Consider the following 26,890-nt stretch of genomic DNA (forward strand, 5'->3'; position numbering starts at 1 on the left):
TGCCCTGGAAAGTTCCGCGCTCCGACGCCGCCCCGGCACGTGGGGGCCGGGCTGGGCGGGGGTCCGGGAAAGTCTCGGCGTCGTCCCGGTACCTCCTGCGCTTCCTTGGGGGTTGGGGAGGGGCCGGGCCCTGAAGCGCTGCTTCCGAGCGGCCAGGACTGGCGGGGTTGGGGGGGCGGTGGGTTGGAGGCACGTGGGCGCGGGAGGCGGGGGGCGGGGGTCCCGGGCGGGTCGGGCCGCGGCGCTGGCCCCCGTGGCGGCGGCGACGGCGGATCCAGTGTCAGAATAAGAGTCCCCGCGCGCCCACGCCTGCAGGGCTGGCCCTCCCCCCGCTCTCGCCCTTCCTGCCTGACCCCCGGGAGCCGCGGGACCCTTCCCCCACTCTGGGCTCCAGCCCTTCCCAGGGCCCTCCACTTTAAATTTGCCTCCCTATCTAGGCGGTGGCCGTATTGATTTCTTTTTTCCCACCTGGAATGGGTCGGCATCAGTGACTAGACAGCAGCAGCTGGCCTTTTAAAGGGATTATTGCCAAGAATCGGAATTGATCACTTCAACAAGGGAAGGCTTATGGGCAGGGCCCCAGCCTAGAGCGTGACTGACACTTGGTGTGTGCGCCCAAACTGGGACCCAGAAATGAATGGAGACCCCTCCCTAGGGAACTGACTGACAACCCTTGGGAGCACGTTTTTGCCTTGCCTTGGGAATTTTTCAGGGACTGCTTAATTTTGTGCATCTGACCTACGTCTTTAGGTGTGTAGTATAGTTCATCCTTATCTCAAGAGCTTTGGATTCTTTAGTTCAAAGTCCGGTGAGTCACTTGAGCCTTTAATTTTCTCTCTTCCTCATCCTTTTACTTCTTTCAGTTTTCTTGGAGTTCACAGTGCTTGTTAAGTCTCTGGTTCTGTGTATCTGTTTCACACAGTAACACCTTCTGCCTGTGGCAGCACAGAGAAGCTTGATGGACAGACAGACTTCTATGCATTTGCTTCAGTTTTGTTGATATTCTTTTTCTTCTGGTAGTGGTTACAAGTTTTCTTTTAAGTTAGATTATGTGAAATAATGTTTGCTCACACCCAGTATCAGTATGATAAGTACATAAGATCATTAGTTAGACCTGACAGCAAGCTGTGGAGGAGGGCTAAGAGATCACACTAGCCCCCAGATTTGAGTGCGTGTTGTATGCCAAGCTCACTGCACAGACATCTTCGGTGCCGGTTAACAGTCTGATGGGGAGGGGAGAGTACAGTCCCCACTTTACAGATGAGGAAACGGAGGCTCTTGGAGGCCAGGCTGCATGCCCAAGGCTGCTGAGTGGTAGAAAGGAAGAGCTGGGCTTGAGCTTTATGTGTGGGGCGCCAGAACCCAGGGATGTTCTTGTTTGCAAACCCAATATGTGAGCGTTTCCTGGGAGCTCCTAAAACACAAAGTCATTTGCTTGTCCAGGCTTCATTGCACCTCTGCTTGGGGTGACCTGGTGACACCATTATAGCCAGGCTTTGTCCTCCGAGAGCGGAGTTTCCAGTTGGCCTTTCCTTTAAGGAGTCAAGCCACAGAGTCACCTCTTTGCATTTGCTTCTTCAGCTTCCAACTTAGAAAAGTTAACTTTTCTAAAGGAGGCAGTTTAGAGTGAGAATTTTGAGAGTGATTTGTTAAGATTCTCTCCTTACTCTCCCACCTTTCGTCTTTCATCTGTTATTTCTCTCCTAACATTCTGAAGCTGGTTTTTACAGAGGATTGTCTCTCATCTTGGATGTGGTGTAGAGAATGGCATGGCTTCTGTATTACTGGTTTGGATGCATTGTTACTTCCACTCAGTTGACGTCATTTTTTTTTTTAATGTCAAGTCATCTCTATTAATGCAGTATCATTTGGCAGATCCTACAATCTTATATTTTGATAGGGAGGAAAGAAATAATGCTACTATTGGTCGAAAAAAATCCTGGAAGGGTTTGTACCAAAATGTCAACAACAAAATCTCTCGATTAGGATTAGCAGTAGTTTTCTTTAAAAAACAAACAAACAACTTGGGTATCTCTGTTTTATGACTTTTTAAAATAAAATAAGGAACTTTTTTTATTTGAGTAATAAAATACATTTTAAAGACTCCACTTCTCAATTCTTCAGTAGCTCCTCTCACTTGTTTTTCATTATTTATATTGTGAATTTCTGGCATTGCAAGTAAGTGATTTCTGGATTGATTTATTCAATAAATATTGGAGTGTGTATTGTGCCTCCAGCACTGTGTTAGGAATCCCTGCTCAGTGGAGTTTATAGTGAGATTAGTGGGAGAGAAATCATAATCTCATAGACATGGGGCAACTTACAAGGGCCAAGGAGAGAAGAACACCGGTTACCCGGTGAGCAAGACTCAAAGGGTTCTTCCTCCAGTTGGGATCAGAGGACAAGTAGGAGCTTACTAGGTAAAGAGAAAAAGGGAGAGCATTTCTGGCAGAGTGCTTGGGACTGAATGAAGATTGGTGTGGTTAGAGTGTACGTGCACATGGGGCGGGGGTGGGGGGATGAGGGAGATAAGATGGGTGGTCCTGGGGCTGAGGGGGTCTAGGATTTACCTTGAGAGCAGTGGGACCCTATTGTAGAGGATAAGGAGGGTTCAAGGGGCTGGTGTGGTGCAGAGGCCACAGCCAGGACCTTGTTGGGCTTAGCAGATGACTGACAGATGCTTCTGAAGACCATGAGTCGGAAGGGAGCGAAGTTTTATGAAATATTGGCATTTTCTGGTGATTGATCTCTTGGGAGAAAATTAAGACTGACCTGCAGAATTTTGAATCTGTTAATTCTCAACACAGACAAATATAAATGCCCTTACCACTGAATTCAGTTAAAGGACCATCAGTGAGCTAACCTCTAAAATTGGGCAACTCAAGTGCTTGTCTGGAGAACTACCTGCTTGGACTTGGGTGTTTTTGTGCCATCAAATAGAATGGCCAAGGCTGTTTCTTTAGACATTTTTCTCCTTGAGAATTGAGTTACTTGATACTCATTGTAGAAAACTAGGAAGATTATGAAACAGGGGAGGTCTTCATGAGCAGTTGTCCTGGGGTAATAGAGCATCTCTGGGATTTCCTAGTAACAGTTGTTGGGTTGGGAAGCGTGGCAGAACCAGAAGAACAAGTTGGCAGTGTCGTAGTGTGAGGCTCACAGAACTGTGCTGCCTGCTAAGTGTGGTCGATTGTTAGAATGGATGCTCTTGAGTTATCTGAACTGTTTTAGAAGGTGAATTAGACCGTCTGTACTTAGCTTGCTTTTCTTCGAGGTAACAAAACTTATTGTACTAACGACGACTTTGCCTTGAATTAGGAAGGCAGCATGGTAAGAGGTTGAGATAAAAAAAAAAACAGACAGAGGAACTGAAGTGGTGGCAGCGAGGTGAAAGTAGTGAGAGTGTGTTCTTAGAAACAAAAGTACCAGCTGGGGACAGACCTTGCACACGTGGATTCTGGCAAACATGATCTAGGACTTTTGAGTCAAGAGGAATGTCAGACCATGGGCTTCTTACCCCTCCCCTCGCTTTCTAGGCTGTATTTGTGACCTCTTTTTGTCTGATGAAAATGTAGGTTAGTCTTTTAGAAGACAAAGGGATTTAATAGAATACCTGCAGGTAGCCTTAGGAAGTGACTGGGAATCCTCCAGAGTGTGGGGAAAGGGACCTTGCAGCTTCTCAGTGCCCTGCATCCACTGTCTGTCTATCCTCACAAAGGTACCCCCTCTCAGGTGAATTTGTCAGGGACTTTGCTTTCCTGCCCTGCTTCTCAGTTCTTGGGTTCCTTATATGAAAGGATTGAAGACGTGAGAGCTGTCTGAGGAACAGAAAGGAAAGGCCAGCTTCTGAAATAGGATGTGCTGGCAGGGCACGGCCAGTACCCCAAAGGGGGCTCCCAGCAAGTTGAGGCAGGAGTTTGGGGGAAGGTTTGAGGCTGTAGGACTTTGAGGCTACTTGGTACAGCTGCAGCTGGGGGCCGGAAGCGGGTGGCAGTGCGGGATTGGACAGAAAGTCTCCATTGGAGGTTGGAGAATCCTTCAGCCAGGCCTCCTGCAGTTCTGTCCCCAGACCCCACACCACCTGCCCTACCTTGCTGGTCAGAGCGTTTGGTTTGAGCCTTCAGACTTAATTCAGCCTAAATGAAGTGATGCCTCTGAGCACACTTAAAACATACCGCTGCGATGTAGTGGCCAGCCAGCTCCTCCGGGTGCCAGGGAGCCGCTTGTGTACAGTGCCGCCCGCTGTCTGCTGGGTGAGGCTGTGGGCCTGTTCTCAGGCAGCAGGTCCCGGCAGCAGCGTCCTGGGCCAGTCCTGGCTTTGCCTTAGACAGAGGTGTGTGAGCTCTGCGCAGCCACTTCCTAGTGATGTGACCGACCTTGCTGACCCTCGCCCTGTTTCCCATTTCTAAAAGGGGGTGGTACTGTCTACCTTGAATGCTGAGTTGGGAGTGAGGCAATAAATTCAAGTGGCATAGCACAGCACCTAGTATGTGTAAGTTGGAATTCAGTCAGTGTACTGTTACGACTAGAACAGATGAGGCAGAGCACAAAAGCATTCATGACTGCTCTGTTTCTTGTGTGTGGATTCACGTGTGTGGGACAAATTGTCACTGCTACTTGCCCCTTGGAGCCACATCCCATCCCCACCATCCAGATGGAAGAAGGCAAAGTTCTCTACAGAGAGTGACATTGCCCAGGTCACCTTGCTGTTATTCTACAGCTTGGACTGATCTCCAGCCTTTTTGATTTCAGACTTTGCATGTCGTCGTCCCCCTCCCTGGAGATACAGAATGGCTAGGTTTGTGGGGCCTCACCAGGGGAAAGGAGACAGCCCCTTTCCTGTCCCTTGGTTTGCTGAACCCTTCACATGTTCTGACTTTTAGGGACAGCCCCTCCTTATGTGTGATGGGAAGATGTTTGCCAGGCATATTTGTCATGGGATCCTGCCTGTGAGAACCAAGAGGGGCCCCTGCATCTCTGGCTTTATCCCTGAGTGGACTCTGGCCAGCGATGTGAAATGGGTTGCCTGGTGGTGTATGAAGTGGCAAACGGGAGAGCCCGGTCCGTATCCAATCCTGCTTCCAGACTTCCAGCTCTCTAGCTGGCTTGGGAATTGAACAGTCCTGGCTTTGTCATTGACTATAGTTTACCACTCTTTATCCTTAAGCTTGGCCACCTGACCTCAGCTTTCTCGTCTGTACAAGGGGACTGTGTCTTTGACCTGATAGGGAGGCTCTGAGGGCAAGTAGGCGAGGGTATGCGGTCTCTGTTCCCGCCATTCACCTTGGAGGAAAAATCCTCCTCCCCCCCCCCTTACTACTACTGGACGATCCCCTTAGGGTCTCAACGCTCAGTTGTCACACACAATGGAAACTAATGGAGGAGACAGATTTTCTTCCTAACAGAGTAAACTAACAATTCTGGAGGTCTAGGGAGCTCATTGTAAGGAGATTTCACCTAAAAGGTCTGTCAGATTATACAGAAGTAAAGTGAAAAACCCTGTGGCCTTAAATTTGCATATAATCCAGCATAACATTTCCTTCGGTCCCAATTGTTATGTGCAATTAGCTCTTGAGTCTGGCTGTTAAACTCTACGGAACACTTTCTTACCTTAGAGGCAGCTGCTCTCCATGACCTTGGAGGTGAGCAGGTTTCGGGGCAGGTCACTTTAGTTTCCAGTTGGTGGATTTTTGTGGCAATGACAACAGCTTGTTACTTTTCTTGTGTTGTGTTCAGGCTCACTATGCCAGCCAATTCTGAAACCTTTGCTGCTAACAACTTTTATTCACATCCACAGAGGAAACACATTTTCCCCAGTTGCTCACCGGTTTGGGGAAAGTAGGAAAATGGCAAACTGAATTCTTGATTTGAAGGCATTGGGCTGAATTGGTTGAGTCACTCCAGACCTGTGATCTCAGCACTTGTGCATCATTGACAGAACACCTGGACTCCATTTTCTGTTGCCTCATGCATTGTTCCTATGCATGTAAAGGGTTAATGCCCATCCCCTCAATGGCGGTGGTTCTTTGAGAGGATTATGTAGTTAGATCCCTCCCTGAGTGGGATTCTCCTATACCTACTGGAACCCTGGGAGATTACAAGGGTTTGATTAATGTTTTCTTTAACACTTTTGTTTGATTAACTGTCCTCAGCAGTTTGTGGGTCCTCTGTCTCCTGCCTTCCCTCCCCAAATGTTTAGTTTGTATTGTTGAGGCTTTTTTTTTTTTTTTGGTCTCTATCCAACCCAAGTGACATATCCTGATTCTGAAGTCTGGGGGGAAGGCGGAGAGCCTCAGGTGTCAGTAGTAGGAGTTGGTCTGCTTTTGAAGTTTTCTTGGGTAAAGATATTAACATACTGAGGCTGGATTGAAATGTAATTGCAGCCTTACTGCCAATTTAGATTTATCAGGCAGGGCATTAGAAATGTAACTATTTTTGGTCCTTGGGCAGCAGACAAGTTTAGGATTCACCTGGGACTAGCTTGCTTCTGTATGTTTGCTGTGTGCCCACCATTCGGCACAGACTTCAGTCGCGATGAGTAGGGCAGCGGGGCGGCCGGATGGCTCAGTTGGTTAGAACGCAGCAACAAGGTTGCTGGTTCAATTCCCACAGTTGCACCCCCTGCAACTAAAGATTGAAAATGGCAACTGGACTTGGAGCTGAGCTGCGCCCTCCACAACTAGATTGAAGGACAACAACTTGGAACTGATGGGCCCTGGAGAAACACACTGTTCCCCAGTACTCCCCAATTAAAAACAAAAAAGGTGAGCAGGGCAGACCTTAATATTATACTCTGGAAACTGAGGCCCAGAGAGGAGGAGTAGTCCTCCCTGGGCTAAGTGGCAGAAGAGAAGGGAACATAGCTGTCTGTTCCCTCCTGGAACTTCCCCGGTCTGGTGTCTGTTGTCCTCATAGCTTTATGGTTTGGTTAATTTTGTTTTAGGTTCCTCCTCGCTTTATTTATGTAGGTTTATTGGCAGATTTCCTTCCTCAGGTCCGTGTCTTTTTGTGAACCCTGAGGTCATTGTGGTGTGAGGGTGATACAGGACATAGGGAGGGAGATCTTAGGGCTGCTTCTGGAATCTCAGGGCTGCCTTTTGTTGTTCTTCAGCTCTGCCTGTGTTTCCTGTTCTGGAGTGGAATGGATGATGGCTTTCAATTTTTAAGAGCATAAAACTGCTTTTTCCATCTATTAAAAAAAAAGTAATGGCACTTACTTGGTAGGCATCCTTCAGGTAACATGCGGGTGACCACTTCAAGATCCCGAAAAGCAACCCATGGAAATAAAGTGGAATTGGCTAAACGTCAGTTCCTAGACCAGGCTCCTATGGTCAGCGGTGCTAATCCAGGGCAGGAGAGAGGGGCTTTGACACTCTGCCGAGGATACTAGATGCTTCTAGAGCAGTACAACCTGGCTACTAAAAAGCATGGAGGGAGGTTATTTATTGCATGTCTTTTATATCTCTGATAGTCTGTTCTGGCTCCTAGAGTGGTCTTTAAACCATATCACAGGACTGGTTAGAGGGGTTGAACATGTTTTGTTTCGAGGAGAGGAGATAAGGGTTGGAGGCTGTGGCGGTGAGGAATTCCAGGAGGCCCCGTGGGTGAGCCAGGATCTCGTTCACGATGGAATGGAGGGCCTTTCCTGTTGCTGGAGCCATCAGGTACCTGCTCACCCCCTCAGGGAGTACGAAAGGGGTTCCTCTTACTTTCCAGAGATAAGATCAGGTGACTGCCACAACAGGCAACAGAAGTGGGCAGGTCATCACTTGGAGAAAGGAGCTCCGCATTGGGTGAGCAGCTCAGAAATGTTCACCCGCCTTCTGTAAAGTTTGAGATGGTGGGAGATTGCCCACTTAGTTGCCTTGGTTTATGGCAGAAGGGAAAAGGAAACTGAAATTGCTCAGAAAAATTAGGGTAGCTCTGATATATTTAACCAGCCTTCTCAGTTTATGAACCGCTTTTCTTTTTCTTTAAGTTACTTTAAAAAGTTAAGCCATTAACATTTAAGAGCGTAAGCTCCTCTGGTTGGTACCCCATGGAGTGATGCTTCTCATCACCACATGGTGAAATGACCACCGCAGGAGACGTGTTACTGGCTGTGGGATTTGATGCTCTAAGCAGAGCTTCTAAGCGGCTGGGCTGGGTAACTGGGGCAGAGATGTCCTTACAGCCAGGTGGCTCCAGCCTCTGGCGAGCTCCTCAGGCTGTGAGGAGCCCCACTTTACTCCAGTGTGTTGTGCAAATATAATTTTTGTTACATGCCATGACGTGAAAAAGATGGGCACCTGATTTGTGTCTGTCCCCTATCCAATCCATCATCTCCCCTCCTCCACCACTATTCTGAGACGAGATACAGTTTTCTTGGTCTTGGGGGGGTTACAGCTCTTGTGAAGAAGATTCGTCGCACTGGACTAGACTGTTCACAAGGCGTGTCCCCTGCCCTGGAGCGTCAGGGAGGCATGGAATTGTCAGATCACCCTCTCAGATGCCAGGTTTATGGGAAGTTACAGTAGGAAAGAAGGTTGAAAAATGCAGGTTCTGATTATTGTTGATGACCTTAAATGGAAGGCTGGTTACACTTTATCCTAAAAGCATAGACAGCCCTCAGAGGTTTCTGAGGAGGAGAACGTTGGCTTGAATTGGGCAGGGAAGCCAGTCACGAAAAAGGGCCATTGATAAAAGCCAGGCATGAGCCAGCTAATACGGCCTTGAATTTGCCTGGTGGGGAATAAAAAGCAGGGACAGGTGCCAGAGACACTGTGCAGGGACTAACGGCATACCAGGGGCTGAGGACAGGTTATCTGTCCATTCAGCAACTGGGGTCCCTTCCCTGCTTGGCTTGTGCTGTGCTCCTGGGGTCCATGATGGGTGAGATGGCCTGTACTTGCCCTCAGGGATCTAAGGCCACTTGGGGAGACAGGGCAGGATGCCCTGAGAGAGAGGAAGGGTGGGCAGGAGCAAATCTGAGGTAGCAGCAGAGCAAGCACTGGTAGGTGACACAGGTTCCCAGATTGTGGGTCTTTGGTTTTAGGGGTGCTGAGTTTGAGCAAAGGTGAAGTGAGCTGGGTCCTGGAGAGTGTGGTTCGAAGTCATGTCTACTGCCTGGGAGAAGGTGGGTGTTATTGAGCCAGCCTAGCCTGTGGCCCTGCATGGCCAGCCACTCTCTGCTTCTCTGGGCTGGGAGGATACGGTGGATTGTGGCGTGGGGGTCCTGGGTAACTGTCAGGACCCTCAGGGCACGTCTGTGACCTTGCTGGATAGCTGAGGGCTCCAGGGCCTGGTGCAGAACCTGGTCTGTCCTTGCATCCCCTCTTCCCCAAAACTAAGCGCTTTGTGTTAAGTGACTGCGATAAATGACAGGTGAAAGAATAAAATATCTGAGCGACTGTCTCGTGTAGTAGGAAAAGTTTGTTCTGCTCTGCTCCCAACAGTGAAGTAGTGATGGGTGGATGGATGAATGGATAGAAAGAGGGACATGACTGTTAGCTTAGCCTGAGAAAAAGAGCTTTGTAGCAATTCGAGGGACCAGGAAGAGGCTCGGTGTGATTCCAGTGCCCTGGGAACTAACTGGTTGGTAACCAGATTTTCTGGATTCTGAGGATTTTCCAGCTTGAGATTCTGAACACTTTCCAGAAAGACCCAGAATGATTAAGATGCTTCTCTGAAATATCCACGTGAATTATTCCAACAGCTGCTGCTTCCTGGTTTGAGAAAGTTTCCCTGTTTCACACATTGCTCAAATGTTTTCAAATCCTGGCTCTTGGCAGAGTCCGGGGAAAAGACAGGTGGGTGTCCCGTCAGTGACAACACTGGTTTTGGAGTGGGAAGTGGTTGTGGAAAGGGACCTTGGGGATTGGGCACTTGGGAAAAAATGATGGGTCACAGAATGGCACCTGCCTCGTGATGACCAAGATGCTGTCAGGGTCCTGATTTGGGGTTGAGGGTGGGAGTGAGGAATCAGGTAAATTAGGTGAAGATGGCAGCCAGGTGCCCCCTATGCAGAGCTGGAAGGGCCAGTGTGTGCCCTGGCGACTGCCCACCTGGGAAGGCCTCCCTGCAGGGCCTGGGCTGTCCTCTTGGCCCCGTGTCCTTTAGGTTCTTTGTTTTCTGCCGCCCTCACATTAGCCTTGCTGTGTCAGTGGCAAGGGGAACTGGTCTCTCTCCCACTGTTCCCTCTCTGCTCTGTTTACTGCCGCACATGGGTGAACGCTGGCTGTGCTGTTGGAACAGAAGGAAGGAGGGCCACAGTACCCTGGTTGGCACAGTGAGGCTCAGTTCTCCAGGTTTCCAGCAGTTCAGTAAAGGGTTAAGTTAGTGTGCTCTCAGCAGAAGAATTGTGGTGTGCTGATCTTTGCTCTAGGAAATTTCCCCAGAGTCCTGGGAAGGACCCAGCCCAAGTATGGTGTCAGGGTCAGATTGTCCCTGATTCGAAGTGGCTCAGGTTTGAGCCTGGGCCTGGGCGATGGCGGAGCTGGTTTGACTCCCCATTTGACTTCTTAACCCTGTGGCCCTTGCTAGTCACTTTGCTTTCTCTCAGCCTCAGCTTTCTCACTTGTCAAGTGTGGGCATCAATGGCAGTCCCTGGTATAAACTGTGGGTGGCAGTGGCAGTCCCTTGTGTGAAGTGTAACATTGGCAGTCTTGTGTGAAGTGTGGGTAACATTGGCAGTCACTTGTGTGAATTACGGGTAACAATGGCAGTCAGTCGTGTGAAGTGTGGGTAACTGGCAGTCTCCTGTGTGAAGTGTAAGTGACAGTGGCCATCCCTGTGAGGTGTAACATTGGCAGTACCCTTTGTGAAGTGTGGGTAACATTGGCAGTACCTCGTTCTGTGGTTATGGGGATTAAATGAAATCAGGCATGTAAAGTGCTGGCACGATGCCTGACACCAAATAAAGAATTCAATAATTGTTAGCCACTGTTACGCTTTTCGTTTTTTCCTTTAGTAACAAAATCTCTTTTCAACATGTTAAAGGTGATTCTTTCAATGTCCCTGAATTTGGCCTCAGTGTGCTTTTCCTGTAGCAGTTTGAATTTTGTGCCCAACGGTACCTTTCACAATGAAGTCAGACACTCTCCTTCCTGTCCCACCGAAAGCAGTGAACCCTCAGACCTGGACCGTGGGGAGAGTGGAGCTCCTGCCCTGGCAGTGGTGTCACAGAGGTCTCGGAGACAGACCTGCGACGCCTGGGGCTCAGGCTGGATATCAGGTTGGTCTGTGAGAGGCAGCTGAAGGCGGATCAGGGAGGTAGGATGGGCCTTGCATGAGGCAGGAGGGTCCCCTGCAAGGCTGGCCCAGTAAAGACTTGGGTGAATGAACCCCACCCTGCATCCCTCCATGGCCCTGCCCCTCCTCACCCCTGCCTTCCTTGCAGCCTTCCTGCAGGGAGAGCTGGTGGCCTGGGACCTGGGTGACTTCCCAGGGGAGGTCTTGCTTGAGGTTGGGTTGTCCTAGTAGGATTGTGCTCAGACACTGGAGGGAGGTGGATTTTGTGGGTCACTTGGGAACCTGACCCCACTTAGGACATGTGCAGTCTGTATTCTCAACAACCAACAGCTTAGGAGTGCACCTTTGCCTGAAGACAAAGTGTGTGCTGGTCCGTGTGTGCCTGTGTCGTGGCCTGAATGTATTTGTCCTGTGTGTGTACGTGTGTTAGCTGTGTGTGTATGTGTGCACGTGTGTGTGTGCTGGTCCTGCCTGTTGGAGAGGAGCCTGACCTGTGCAGTCACTCTGCTGTGTGCGAGTGGAAGGGAGACATTCCAGTTTGTGTGCGGCCTTTTGTGGGGCCCCCAACTTACTCTGGAGTTAGTCTCAGGTACGGGCGAGGTCCCGCTGAGAAGACAGCCACAGCCCTGCGGCCTGTGCAGATTTCTTCAGGCCTTCTAATTTTAGGGCAGAGATTCACGTGACCTTTGCATCGCACCTCATAACACGTCAGAGTTTTAGTACTGAAACCTCTTACCAGTGAGGAAAACTCCCGACTTGAGGCAGAAGCAGCAAGCAAGTTGAGAGAGTTACGAGACTCTGGTCTCACCATTGCCTGGGAGGCAGGCCCTTCACTCGGCTAAGGCTTCCTTCCGCGGGGCAGTGTGGCCTTTGCTGCCTCCTCCTCTGAGAGCAAGGCTCTCCAGGTAACTGATCCCCGTGCACTTTCCTGCCTGCGGCCTCCTTAGATGCTGGCTTGTCCGACACGTCAACCAGAACTCCTCCCAGCGGGCGGGGCGCTGTGTCTGCCTGGTACCTCCTTTCCCTGCTTTGTGGCCCTTCTGGGAGGATTATGTGATGGGAAGTGTCCATGCAGAGTGCTGGGACGCTCTGACAGCTGAGAGAAGCCAGAGGCAGCCCACCTTCGCCTCCATCTGTGCCTCATTATACCCTGTAGGTCTGGGGGCGGTGAGCACATTTAACGGTTCTATGAACACTCTCCCTAGGAGCCCCTCTATTCCTGGCACCTCTGATCATGGTTTTATTGTTGGGTGTATTGTCAGGAAAGTATGGCGTCTGTCTCCATCGATTCTCAGTTTGTTCTTAATTGGTTTCTGTAGTGTAAGCCACGATGTACTGATGGATGTTGCCACACTTTGCAGCCTTTGAGTTAGTCATGGCGACGTTTGCAATTGCTGTGGTGCTTCATTACCAGAGTCTGCAGCAGTGACGAAGTGTCGGGCTGGGGACCAGCTCACAGGCCTGGACCTTGTGCCGTCTCAGGACCCCTCGGGCTGACCATGTGGCCTCAGTCCAGGCCATCAGTGCTGCAGTGTGGGTGGTGGACAGCTCTGGCTGCTTCCGAGAAGTTCCCAGATGGTGTAGACTGTTTGACCCGGCTCCTAACAGTCACACTCAGTTCTGCCCCTTAGGGACTCTTAGTTGGTCAGGTGGTTGTATGTTCTTATTTGAAGACCCAGTATCAGATTGGATTTCGAGAATTCGACCAAGTCCACCCTCCTGTCCGAAACTCGGGTCAGGAACATCTGGAAGGTTTGTGGGTGGATGACGCTGACCTTGCTGTCTTCTTGAGTGCTCACTAGCCTCTCCTTTCGCGTTCCTGAAACCACTGGCTTCAGTAGACCTCAGTCACTTGTTTGTAGTCTCCTGTTGCCAGCATGGGGGATGGGACTGGTCTTGGGGATCAAGGTGGCAGAGGCCCCCTGAAGCTCCAGGTCTGTCCAGCTGTAGTGAGGTGGTGGGGGGTTGGAGGTGTGGGGGATTAGAGGTGAGACTGGGGTTCCTCCCCGTTTACCTTTCTTCAGTGAAAGTTTTGCCCTCCTGTTGCTGCTAACGGACCACAGTAGTCTTACCACAGACCTATGTTCTCTGAACTACTATGGGTGGATTTCATTTGGATTCCAGGACCACGAAGTTGTTTTCCTCTAGGCCCAGGTCATTTGTATACAGTGGGGCCGCCCCAGAATGCTGCTCTCTGGTGCTCTTGAACAACAGAAATTTTCCCTTCTCACTTCCAAAGAAAAATATTCCAGAAAGGAAGATAAGGTTCCTAATTTGTGGCGAGCATCCACCCGAGGTTACAAAATTGTGCTGGATCCAGCTGCCTGTGCACCAGGATGTTAGAAGATGGCTCAGCGGTGGCCTCCATGCTGCCCCTCAGAGAGACTTGGGGGATTCTCTGGTCTTTGCTGGTGAATATGCAGATCAGTGCTGCTGCCTTGTCACCAAGTGGGGGAGTGAGCAGGCTGCCGAGTGAGAGCTGTCTGCTGTGCGTGGAGAAAGTGCTCAGCTGATGGCTTTGCTCCCGATGTCATGGCGCATACGGGCCGAGGCTGCTCGGACTTAGGTTGAGGCAGCTACTGGAGCTTATAGCTGGGACCGGGACCCCTCAGACGGAGTGGAGGACACCCTGTCTATTGGTGAAAGGTTACCTGTGTGATCAGGTGTTGGCTTCTTTAAAAACAAACTCAGGAAAACTTGTCACAAGAAAAGAATGGCTGGAAAGAAAATTTATTTCTTGACATGAGAATATACACAACCCAGCCCTGAAGCGACTAAAGCTGGTTGAGATGCCTCACGGCAGCGAGGCCAGCCCCTTGGGAGGGAGGCTGGCTGCCACTGGAGCCTCCCGCTGGCCTGCTGCTACACTGGAGGCCATGTCTTCTGCAGGTGGGGCTTTTTGTGCTCCTCACTCCCAGGTTGTCCTGTTTCGACTGGTCCTGGAGATCAGTTGCTCCCTCTCCAACCTTCCCCCTTGTTAGTCCTTCCAGGAAGACTCTTGGCGTGTTTTGTAGTCACAGGTGACACAGGGACACATGTGTTTGCAAGGAGACCAACTGCTTGCTTGCCCGAGCCAAATTTGGTGGGGACCCCCAGACTGTCATTTTCACCCACTCTTATTCTCTTCAGGAATAGTTGATCTAGAGTTAATTGAGGTGCTCTGGGCTTTCCTGTCCGAAATGATGGGTAACAGTGCCCTCCCTCTGTGAGAAGGTACCTCGCATGGGTTCCCTGTGTGTTTTCCATGCAGCATCCATTGGTCTCAGCCAGGGCCTGGCTCTGCCTCACAAGATAGACAGGCTTGGTGCTCAGAACTTGAGGGGAATGCAGTATTTTCCTTTTCGGTGACGTGGATCGGTGGGGTGTGCCATTTGGGCTAGTTGTCCAGGTGTCCCTTGGCTAGAGTTGGACATGTTGGGAGCTCAGGGCTCAATCCCTGGTCGGTCCATATACGGGTACCATGTGTTGCCCCGGTGCACAGGAAATAGGTTTGCATTGGGCTGTGATGACTCTGGCTTCCACTTTTTGGAAAAAGTTGTGCCCAAGACAAGTTAGTCATCTTTACTATTCACCTGACAGGTACTTTTTGACTCCCTGGTTCGTGGCTGTAAGATGAGGCTGGAAGAGGTGCGTCCAGGGAGACGCTGCTGTGGGAAGTGAGAGCTGGGGTGAGATGGGCGCATGGAAGTGCGTCTGAGGCGTAATGTGCAGTGCTGCTCAGCTCCCCATTCTGAGTCTTCACAGTGCTCGTGGCTTTGTGTGCAATTTATTTGAGGAGTGATGGGCAAGACTGATTGATAGTGGAGGGTGCCAGGGATATGGCTGTCTGGGAAGCAGGGTTCTAGAGTCAGACTTTGGGCGTGCTGTACCAGGCCCATGGGCTTTGTTCTGTGCACACTTTAGCCCCAAAGGGTTAAATAATGTGTGTGGTTCTACCGTGAAGAGACATTGTGCTCAGTGAAATCAGCCAGACTCCAAAGGACAAACACTGGGTGATCCCACTTATTATATGAGGTCCCTAGAGGAGTCAGATAGATTCCTGGAGACAGAGGTGGAATGGACGGGGAATTAGTTTTTAATGTAGACGGAGTTTCAGTTTTACAAGATGAAAAGGTTTTGGAGCCGATGGTTGCACAGCATTCTGCGTGAACTTCACATCACTGAACTGTACACTTAAAAATGGCTGAGATGGTAAGTTTTATGTTATGTATATTTTAACAAAAAAAATAGGATCTTTCTGAATTCAGAAATATATCCTTCATCATTATGAGAGCATTCATTTTATCATCCAAGAGTTAGCTCGGGAGAAAGGAACAAAGGCACCCGTGATTTGATGACTTACTGTGTGCCAGATACTGTGGGATTTAAAGAAAAAAAGGGATATGAGTGGTTCTAGAAGGATCATTGTAACATCATCTTGGGAGTGTTGGAGCACAGAGATTCTGTGGGTGTTCTTTAGTCCCTAGAGGGGTGGGGCCTGGATGTATTTCCTCCAGCTTGGTGGGGTGACACAGGACTCCTGGAGTCTTCAGGGGACTTCGGAGAGCAGAGTCCAGGAACATACAAGGTCTTTGCTCCAGCGCTTGGCTCAGAGATCAAAGGTATTCCTTGTTTTCCTGTGGCTATTCATCAGAGAATTCCCTTAATACAGCCCATCTTGGTGCGCGTACCCCGAGTGGGGGACACCAGTTCATAGTTCCTTATTAATAAGTCATTTCCTCGTTTGTTCTGGTGACGTTTTCTTTAGAATGTCCTTTAATACTGGAACTCACCACACACATCCTCGGTGCTAAACACTTCCAGCACTTCCCCAAGTCTCAGTCTAGTCTAGATGTGGACATTTCATTCCTGGGCATTTTAAATACGGGGGTTTATCTGAAGTTTTGAACTGCCGTGTGGACTTGCCTGGTCATCTGCAGGGGAGCCTCTCGAAAGGAGTCAATGTTTTGAGTTAGAGCGTTCATCACAGTAGTAAAAGTAAGCGCGAGTTGCTTCTGTTTGAGAACCTGCCTGGTGCTGGGGGCTGTCCTGTGGTCCTCAGACTGGTCCCGAGGCTGAGGACGAAGCCCTGGAACAGGGTGGTGGTGATGTGGACTGGAAGGACTCCTGGGATGCGCACTGGGAGCGTCAAGCCTTGGGGAGAACAAGGATCTGTTGGAAGGAGGACGGGGTGTTGCAGCTCAGGATGGGAAAGAAAGTAGGGTGCAGGATGTAGGCGCATGGGTGCGGGGGGAGCTCACCATCTTAGCTGTACGGGAGGCGGGGAGACCCTTTCAGGTACAAGGCCATAGAGGCCTCTGGAACCTACGAGAGCCTTTCTCCAAACAGCTGTGTGTGCGGGAGGCAGGAAGAGCTCCCCCTTGGGCTGTGGTGGGCTGTGGCCTTGCCTATCTCCATGTTGCTTCTTCCTGGGTAGAGTTTATATTTATAGTTTTTTTTGCCTCAAGTCCATGGTGGAAACATAGTGATTGGGTATTTATAACTCACGAAGGATGGCCTTTCATCATTTCCTCCTGCGTGCTTCATTCAGCATTGGATAAGGAGGTGAGCAAGAGCCCTTTCTCTTGGAGCATCTGGAGAAGAGAACTTAGTGGGCTGTCATGTCAGTTTTCAGCTCTGTCAAGTGATGAGATTATAGCCCTCGGGTTGGAAGGGGGCGGGTGTGTAAGAACTAGTGAGGAAGATTGGGCCTGGGTAACAGGTGCTTGTGTCTGAAGGATGGGTGGGAAGGAGGAAGGGCTCTCCTGGCAGTGGGAACAGCATGTGCAAAGGCTGGATGGTGGGGGCAGGCGGTGTGGTGGGTATGCAGAATCAAGACAAGGCCGGTGTGCTTGGAGCCAGGAGCGTGGCGTGTGGATACACCTAGTATGTGAATGCCAGATGCCTCCGTAGGGTCGCCTGGGCCTAAAGCAGGCAGTGCCTTGAAGGCCATGTTGGGGTGTTGCGAGCATTGCGGGGGGATTCAGGGGCTTTAGGAACGGCCTCATTGGTGCAGTGCCAGGAGGGGACGGTCCCTTTCTCAGTGAGGCTGTGATTATGGTGGCTGAGGAAGGACAAGCAGGAGTAGACCAGGGGCCTGGAGGACACATACTGGTTGTTACCCCAGTGGATGCCTTGGCTTAACAGTGGAGACAGGCCAGCTCTGGTTGCCAAGGACGGGCTTGTGTGGCCTTGCCGTGGGCTCTGCGGCCCTCGTGGGGCTGCTGCTTTGCTTCTCTCTGCCGAGTCATGCTCTCCCTTGCTCTCGGTTAATAGGCTCTGTGCCTTGGGGAGAGCAGGTCCTGCTTTGTCCCCAGGGGCCGGCACGGAGCCACAGCACTTCCTTGGTATGCCTCTGCCCTAACTTTGTTGGGTGTGCCACCATGCCGGGGTCACCGCTGTCCCTTCAATACTCAGCACAGCCCATCAGGGCTGCTGTTTCCTCCTGCTTTCAAGGAACAGGTAGTCAATATCTTTGGTTTTGGAGGCCAAAGCCAATGACTGTCTCTGTCATTGCTGCTCAGCTCTGCTTTGTGGGTGGAGCCTCTGTAGACACTGTGCACTCGGGTGGGTGTGGCTTTGTCCCAGGCAAACCCTTCACCGCAACAGGCCCAGGCAGTAGTTTGCTGTGAATCCTTCCCCAACCAGCCAGCACGTCTTGGAGCAGTGTGACCTCTGGGCTTCCTTGAGATGCTTCACTGTTCCCCTGCCTCAGTTTCTCCCTTTCTGAAAAGGCTGACCAGGGAGTTCCCCTTCTTGAGGGTTTGGCAGTGCAGTTGCTAAGACTGTCTAGATGACCCTTGTCTTCAGGGCCATTCAGTTTGCATAGCACAAGTGGACTTTGTGGACCTAGGGCTGGGAGAAGGTGAACATATTGTTGGGTTTCACCTTGGAGTTTTTTTTGCCTAATGTTGTGTTTCCAGGACTGGATTGGAGCCAAGATGTATTAGGTTGGTGTAAAAATAATTGCGGTTTAAAAGGTTAAAAATAATTGCAAAAACTGCAATTACTTTTGCACCAATCTAATAAATATTTGGGTGCAGACACAGTTGAAGAATTTTAAAGACAGCACAAGTGTTTGGTGAGTGCAGATGGTGGTAGGAGACCGGAGGTATGCAGCTTCCATAGGGCTGAGCCTCAGCAGGGACGACGGGCCCTCTGGGGGTGCCTTGGAGAGCCCAGGTTTGCAGGTCAGGTGCCCGTCGCCCCAGAGACCTGTCCCTGCTCTGGCCACGGGTGCTGCAACCTGAGCGTCGCCTCGGAACCGGAGCTCCCCAGACAGCAGCCCATGTCTGGCCACGGCTCCTCCCCTCAAGTTAAAAGGGAGCCGACCGACCTCACTTGCCTGAGCTCAAGAGGATGAAATGGCACAAAGGACTTCTGTTGCCTAAAGTGCAGTGGCTTGATTTCATGTAAACCACCATGGCTGCCCACTCACCAAGTGTGATCTCTCTCAGACTGGGAAATTGTTGCTTTGGGGTGGGTGCAGAGTTGTGCGTGTGTGTGCGTGTAGTACCCAGGTGCAGGGTTAAAGCCAAACCATAATGATTTATCAAGGGAGCAGAAGAGTCTCTTATGTGTTGGTAATTGTGTACTTAAGGGTTACTTGATGCTGTTTGAAACGTATGGGTTGGAAATAAAAACAGTAAAAGCTCTCTAAACCCAGCCAGTGCAGGGTGGATGGCAAAACAGTCCAAATGATGTATCAGTGAAAAGAGATTACAGTTTATTTTAGAGCTACGCTCCCAGTTTTCATGGTGCTAAGTGGTCTCTGCTCAGTTTCTGCTCCTTGGTGAATTTCACACTAATTGTATCTGAGGGGCTGCTGCTCCTCAAATTGGTTCCTTCTTCAGTGTTAAACCTGGCTCATTCATGCCATTAATATTTATCGAGCACTTGGTATGTGTCCGACACTGTCCTAGGTGCTGGCATCAGGCAGGTAGACACCCCTTTGCCTGTGGCATTTACGTTTTTGTTGGGTGAGAAAGTCCATAGACACAGTAGCCACATTGTGTGGAAGGTGTGGAGAGGCCAGGGCGATGGGAGAGAAGGGACACGGTGGCCTTCTACAAGGGAGTCATTTGAGCAGTGGGACATGGAGGGATCAGCCATCTCGGGGGAGAGTGACTGAGGCAGAGGGAGCAGCTAGCACAAATTCTCTAGCACCTACCATTAGAACAGGCCGTATACAGACATTTCTGAGAAACTATGTGAACTAAATATGGACTGGGCAGTTGTTGACATTTAGGGACTATTGTATGGTAGTTAGTTTCGAAGTTCCTTTTGAATTTGGGAGGCACATTGAGGACTTGATTGTTAAAATGATGAAGTATCTGGAAATCTTGCTTAAAACATAAAAAGACCCTAGGGTGAGAAGGTGCCTGGTGTGTTGGAGGCATGGCCAGGGCCAGCGTGGCTGGAGCAGGATGAGCAGGCTGGCGGCGGGCCGGCCTCCAAGGCCAGGGGAGGCAGAGTCTCATTCTGCGTGAATGCGGGGCCTTCAGAGGGTTTTGAGCCCAGGAGTGAAAGCAGGGAATCCAGTGGAGGTGTGAGAAGCAGTTGGACCCCAGATGTGTTTGATGGAAGAACCAACAGGATTTCCTGATGGGCTGGAGGGTGGGCGGTCCGATCAAGAGGGCAACTCCACATTTTCATCCGAGTGGCTAGGAGATGGTAGATGTGCCATGAACTGAAATGGGGAAAGCTGTGGTGGAGTGTGAAGGTCTGAGGTGACCTTAAAACTTCTTGCCTGTTGCACTTTACCCATGATGCACTGTGTGTTGTGATAACAGATTAAGATGACCTTCCTCTTTGCAGAGTTAAGGTTAACCCTCCAGGAAATGCCCAGTGTGTCTTGTTGCCTCACGGAGTTGGGTACTTGGATCTTTGTTGAAAGTCAGTTGTCCACATGTGCATGGGTGTATTCTGTTCGTCCATCTACATGTCTGTCTGTATGTCTACATCACACTATCTTGGTTACTGTAGTCTTATGGTAAGTCTTAAGCTCAGGTAAGCCCTCTAAATTGGTTCCTCTTTTTCAATGTTGTTCTTACTATTCTAAGTCCTTTGTATTTCCATATAAATTTTTAGAATCAGCTTGCTGTTGCTACAAAAAATGATGTCAGGAATTTTTGATTGGGAAGGCATTGGATCTGTGGATCAATTTGGAGGGGAGAATTGATGCCTTCTGACCCATGGACACAAGACCTCTCTCTCCATTTAGTTAGGTTTCCTTTAATTTCTTGCAGGGATGTATCATTGTAGTTTCAGTTTATAGGTCTTGCACAGTTTTCAAAAACTGGCTTTATCCTTAAGTATTTCACATTATGGTATTATAAGTGATTTTTTAAAGCTCTGAGCTCTGGTTGTTTATTGTCAGTGTGTAGAAATACTGCTGACTTTTGTGTATTGACCTTGATCCTGAAAAGAGCAGGTGCACAGGAAGCCCAGGGCCACCGTTTCTGAGGCTTCCGCTCCATGGCAGAGAGAGCCTACGGCTCAGGAGGAATGGAAGAACTAGGATTAATGTTGTGTCCACTGCGTTTCTCAGCCTGGATGGGACCAAAGACCCTGAAAGAGTTCCCCTCCCTAGGAGCTAGCCCTGGTGGTGGCCACAGCCGGCTCTGGGCCTCACTGAGGAGGGTGCTGCCTGCTCCTTGGTGCCTAAAGGTCTTTCCATAGAGTTCACCGATACTTGCTTAGTTTGCAAGTTCTCCTGTGGGAGTGTTTCTTGCCATTCATGAGGTGTATGTGAATTGCCGTGAACCCAGTTTAAAAATAAAGGTTTCATATCAGAGAAAGCTCCTGGTAGTCATGTGGGCACAAAGAATGACAGCAGAGGTGATACTGACAATATTCCGCAAGCTTCAACTGCCAGCACTGCCTGCAAGTGTGGGATTTGGCTGCTTCACTGTGTTCAGCCGATGTGCCTGGAGCCCTGGATGTCTGATGTTACAAACAAGGGGAGATCCTGGAGGTGGCTGTCTCTGTGACCTCAGGAGAGTTCCTCAACATTCTGGAGCCTTCGTTCCCCTGTCTGTAAAAAAGCATCCCATCTCTCTGGGTCTTATGAACCCTGTGGAGATGAGCCCTGGGGTAAAACTGGGAGTTGTCCCACAGAGGGGCAGCCACCTCCATTTGGGAGGTGAAGTGTGCCTGTGTCAGGCACGTCACAACCTCAACTTCTGAGGGCAAACCCTGCACTGCCTGGAATGGGGGGGGTTTCCCTGGGGCCTATGCTGGGGAACACAGGCCAGGGAGCAAAGAGGTCGTATCTGGAGAGGGAGACCTGGGTGACCCTGTCTCCTGAGATTGTCCTGGCGATTCATAAAGATACTGAGCTTTTAGCACAGTACCTAGAACTCACTACTAAGCACCTGTTAAATGCTGGGTATTACTGTTTCTGCCGTTAACGTCAGTGTTACAATCAAAACCATGAACCATCTTCTGTGTGTTTGGCCCGTTGGTGTGTGGCTGTGAAACGACTTAACGTCTCCATCCTTATTGCTGAAGACGGCATCTGTGGTGCGAGCGTTCACTGGTTAGCACTTCATCAGGTCGTAGACTGATAGACATTTCCTCAGCCGCCCCCTGGAAGGTAGCAGAGGCAGAGCTTTGGTTGAAATCTGAAATTTTACTGTGTAATCCCAGGCTTTGGAGGCATTTAAAACTGCTGGAATGTTCCAAAAACTCCTTAGAAACTCATGTTTCTTTCTCCGTCTTTCACTTTAGGTTGGCCAGCACGTTGACGCAAGTTGCCTTCTGACGTAGCTGCAGCCATGGCCAGCTGGTAGGACCAGTGTCCCATGCCCAGAAGCCAGGTGAGTGCTTGGGGTCTCGTACCTGTAATGAAGGCTCTGACTTGCCCACTGGGCCTCCTTCAGCTCCTTGGACATTGGAAACAGCACTGCGGCAGAAGCTGACAGCCACCTCCTAGAGGGGATGGAGGGAGGCAAGTCCCTTCAGGATTACACGCTGGACTGTTTCCACAGGGCCACCCAGGAGTGCCCGCCTCCCCTACTGTTTCAGGGGTCACTCACTTGAAAAACCCTGGCCTAAATAGGCTGAACTGTCCTCTGTGATGATAATCCCAGCCAGGTGGCCTTTGCCCTCAGGCCATTTCTGTGATTTCCCAGTGCTGACCAAAACAAGTAGAATATTTCCTTAACTACCGTCAGTGTTGCAGGGCCCTGCCCTGGTACTTGTGTCCTTACCTTGCCCTGTGTTTGTGGGGAAACTGAGCCCCCACCATCCCGCTCTTAGACTCTGTCCAGGGCTCTTGGGACCCAGTAGGCAGAGCCCGCCATCCAGGTGGCATTGTGTCTGTTGCGATCAGGGCTCAGCTAGTGACGTTTTGGCTTAGGGCTGCTTACCTCGAGAAAGTAGAACTGAGAGTCATCTTAGGAGCAGGGGGCAGTTTGGAGACCTCCTGGGTTGGTCAGCTGCTTCCTCTTACAGTCCAGTGGCAGGTGACTGCTGAGGGGTGCGAGTCCTAAACAGTGTCACAGCTGGCTGGCCTGGGGGAGAACTGACTGCTTGACCTGCCTGCTGGGCGGAGCACAGTATGTGACAGGGTAGGGTCGGTTTTGTGAAGTTTCAGCTTTTATCTGCCTATAGGAAGAAACTATGTACACGGTCAAGTAATCCTGGTGTCAGGAAAACATTTGCAGAATATTCTAATAGAAATAAGCTTTACTGGTGTTTAAAATGTTTTTAATTGAAATGTAATTTGCATACCATACAATTCATCCATTTATAGTAAAAAAGTCAGTGACTTTTTTAATATGTTCAGGAGTGGTGCAGCCACCGCCTCTATCTGGTTCTAGGCCACTTGCATCACCTCAGGAAGAACCCCGTCCCCATTAGCAGCCACTCCCCAGCCCCCTCCCCCAGCCCCTGGCAACCATTGATCTACTTTCTGTGTTTATGGATTTGCCTTTTCTGGACATTTCATGTCAACAGAGTCATACAACATATGACCTTGTGTGTTTGTTTGACTTCTCTTAGCATAATGTTTTTGAGGTTCATCCATTTTATAGCATGAATCAGTGCTTCATCCATTTTTATGGCTAAATAATATTCCATTGCATGGATGGACCACATTTTGTTTATTCGTTTGGGCTGTTTCCACCTTTTTGGCGATTATGAATAGTGCTGTTACGAACATTTGTGTATACGAACTTGTGCAAACGTGTTTTTAGCCCCTTTGGGTATATACGTAAGCGTGGAATTGCCGGGTCATGTGTAACTGTGTGTTTAACATTTTGGGGAACCTGCAGACTGTTGTCATGGTGGCTGCAGCATTTACGCCTCCACCCCCGCCGGAGTCCCCTAGAGCTCTTTGGAGACCAAAAGTCTCGCAGAGTCTATGCTGGTTTCCTAGAGCCACTTGAGGATCATCGGTGTTGACAATGCTTGTTACATGGTGCTGGTGGCAGCACGTAATGGGGTGGCCGTGACGTGGGGGGTCTGGCCCATGGCTGTCAACAGGCTCTCTGTAGACATTAGTGTTTACAAATCATGAAACTTGATACCTGGAGAAGGTCTTACTTGTAGCCCAGGGCATTGTCTGAAGGCAGCAGGCTGGCTTAGGTTCTCCAAGGTCCGAGGCTGGTGCCCCACCGTTGCCTGGCCCTTTGTTAACTCAGAAGTACATGGTCTGAGCAGTAAGTACTTGCCGAATGAATGAAACCTCATCCTGTCACAGGGCCAGCAGGGAAGAGGCAGCCACAGCATTACAAGCAGTCACTGGGGATTGAGAAGGGAACTTCCGGAAACCATCCCAGGTGTTCCTTCAGGCCTTGCCTTTCCCCACTCGCTGTGTGAAGGGGTGTGATGCAAAGGATGGCCTGTGACTAGTCATGGCACGTGATGGTCAATGTTAGACAGGCGAAAAACACCCTTGAGTAATTATGTTAAAATATTTGTAAATATGTGACCGTATGTGCTTTTTGTCGTGGGGTATAAGTCAGCCCAACAGATAGATTTTCAATTTGTTTCTGGTCAACACTAGCCCGAACCAGGGCCTGTGGTCAGCTGGGGTCTCCCCATTCTTATCATCCAGGGCGGGAGGAGGGCTGGCTCCAGGCAAGCCCCGAGGCCCACACAGCCCCCACAGCGGCCACATTGTGTGTGATTCTGGTGTGCACATGGAGGGCTCGGGTTGTCGGCCTCGGCCAGTGGACGTGATGTCCACCCTCGAAGTTGGCCTTTCGGGTCCTGTTCGTTCAGCAGGTATGCATTGCTCCTGTGCCAGGGGCCTTGTGCTGGGTGTTCAGGATAAAAAATGGGGGCCTTATAGAAAAAGAAACAGTTTACAGAAAGAGAAGTGCCCTTAACCAAGGTATGGAAGATGCTCAGTCTTTTTGATACTAAGAGTAATGCATGTTGGAGCTTCTTCAACGCATTTCTGACCTTCCGTCCACAGAGGTGGACTCCATTTTGTTGATGGGAATCAGGCAGCACTGGGAGCTGCTTCTGAGGATTCGTCACTTCTCAGGGGGGTGGCTTCCCCTGTGTTCCAGCAATTCCACTTCTAAAAATGTATCCCAAAGATACACTGTTAAAAATAAGGATTGTGACAGTGCTGTTCTTTACAACATTCTGAAGTAGCAAAACTGGAGAGTGAGTGACTTAGATAGTTGTCAGTGAGGGCTGGGGACCGCTGGGGTGGAGCCGAGCCCCTCAGCGAAGGATGGACGGATGTCCCGTCATGTTGACGGGATTTCTAGGGTGAAACGGCAAGTGGGTGAAAAGGAACAAGGTGAAAGATAGAGAGATGCAGTGCCCTCACTTTTATCTAAGGAGAGGTGGGGGGATATGAATGGATGTGTATTTGCTTATATTTAACTTTTAAAAATGGAAGTATAACCCATAAATTAACCACATGCTCACCTGGGAGGAGGAATGAGGACGCACAGGGTTACTGCAGACTTACCTGGATTTCCTTTCTGAGTAGCACGGGGTGTGTTTTCCATAATTACAAAAGAAAAGTATGTCAAATGGGAGAGGGGCAGCAACCCCTAAAAACCAAAGCAAAATGACATGAATGAATCTAGGTGCATGCCCGTTATAACGCAAGTTGGTGACAACCTCTCAGACGGGATTTATTTTACACGTCTTTAAAACAGGGGTTTGTGAATGTTTTAGTGATATATACCATAAAGGCAAAAAGAAAATTTTAAAAATCTGTAACTGTTTTTAGGAATTCTAGTTTCAGCGTAACAATACCAATAGTCTTATAGAAGAAAACACTTCTAAGTAGTATCTTTAAGAACCAAAATTTTCAGCATGAAAGAAAAATGTAAATATAAAATCAAAGTATTTAAGTTAAAATGTTTTAATTCTAAATTTGCATTGGACTATTCCAATTGTGTCAGTTGGTACTGGAGTTGCCAGGAGGACTCATGGGGCACCTCTGGCCAAGGTGAGACAGGTGAGCATGAGGGAGATCAAGGAGTCCCCGAGTTGGAACATCAAATGTGTTAAAAATCCACGGGTTCATTTTGGAGCTCAAAGGAAAGGAAAGACACTCCCTGGTCCCTTTGGAGGGGGTTAAACCAACTCATTTTGAAAATTGATAAATAGAGGGAAAGAAGCAAGTATTTATTACCTCTTCTCTTTGGACCGAACTTATGAGGAACAAAATAAGTGGGTGAGAGCAAGTTTCCCTCACATATCAGCACTGCCCTACAGAACTTTCTGGAATGCTCTGAACCCATAACATCCAGTGTGGCACCTGGAATAGTTTGAGGAAGTCAAGTTTTAATTTTATTTAATTTTAATTAGGGTTTCCAGACGGGAATTCCCTCCCGTTCTCCGGAAGTTTTTTCACTTTTCCGACCCGAATCCCAAGAAAAGTTGCTTGGGAAATCGGGAAAATTGGCTCCTTGAACCCAGGTGGTTGGTAGTATCAGCTGTCACTTTGTGGGAACCATTCATCGTGGAGAACAGAAAACAGTTTATATCTCGGGATTCTGGAATGGGAAAGTGAAAAACACTCCTGAGAATGGGCGGGAATTCCCGCCAGGAAACACGAATTTTAATCTATTTAAATAGCCACATGTGGCTAATGGACAGTGCACCCATTGACATATTCTGGCCAATTAGAACGAAGTGATGGAATTTTACGTTTTTAAGTTTTCAGACACCTAATGAAATGGTGGGTCCCCACAGCAGTCTTCAGTGGTCAGCCCCCAAGAGGGGCACATGTGCTTCCGGAGGGACGTGTGCTTGGTTAGACCTCAAAATCTAGTTTACGGGAAATCTGGTGTGTGACATTATACCACAGAGACGCTACCAGCAAAACCTAACTGTGGGAAACAGGACAGATGACCTAATTTCTTCAATGTATGATTGAAAGGAAGGGGAGGGGGAACCTATAGATTTCAACCAAATGTGACTCTGATAAAGATTATGGAATGCTTGTTAAATTGTTGAAGGTGTGATTGTGGGGTGGTGGCAGATTTGTCCTGTGGAGATAAATACTGAGCCTCTCTCGTAAATGCATGTTGCATAGGATTCGTTACACAGAAGCTGGTGGGGTGTGGGAGACCAGTGTTGGTCACCTGCAGACCATGGGTGGTAGGCACGTGCAGTTATTAATAATTGTGCTGCTTTCCTTACTTCTATGGGTACGTTTGCAATTTTCCATAATCAAAGTTTACACAACAGGTTTGACCCA

General features: G+C 49.5%; 1 protein-coding gene across 3 annotated transcripts in view; it reads left to right on the forward strand.

Annotated features, from left to right (window-relative positions):
- GATAD2A (GATA zinc finger domain containing 2A) overlaps positions 1 to 26,890 on the forward strand; it is an 89,412-nt gene that overhangs the window by 12,657 nt on the left and 49,865 nt on the right. For all 3 annotated transcript variants that reach the window (XM_033134206.1, XM_033134207.1, XM_033134208.1), the window contains one exon: positions 21,940 to 22,028. In XM_033134206.1, the coding sequence (XP_032990097.1) occupies positions 22,014 to 22,028 (15 nt within the window). In that variant the 5' untranslated portion in view covers positions 21,940 to 22,013. Of the gene's footprint in view, positions 1 to 21,939; positions 22,029 to 26,890 lie in introns of those variants that run through there.

The sequence above is a fragment of the Rhinolophus ferrumequinum genome, chromosome 18 (genome assembly GCF_004115265.2).
Source record: "Rhinolophus ferrumequinum isolate MPI-CBG mRhiFer1 chromosome 18, mRhiFer1_v1.p, whole genome shotgun sequence".
Lineage (NCBI taxonomy): Eukaryota > Metazoa > Chordata > Mammalia > Chiroptera > Rhinolophidae > Rhinolophus > Rhinolophus ferrumequinum.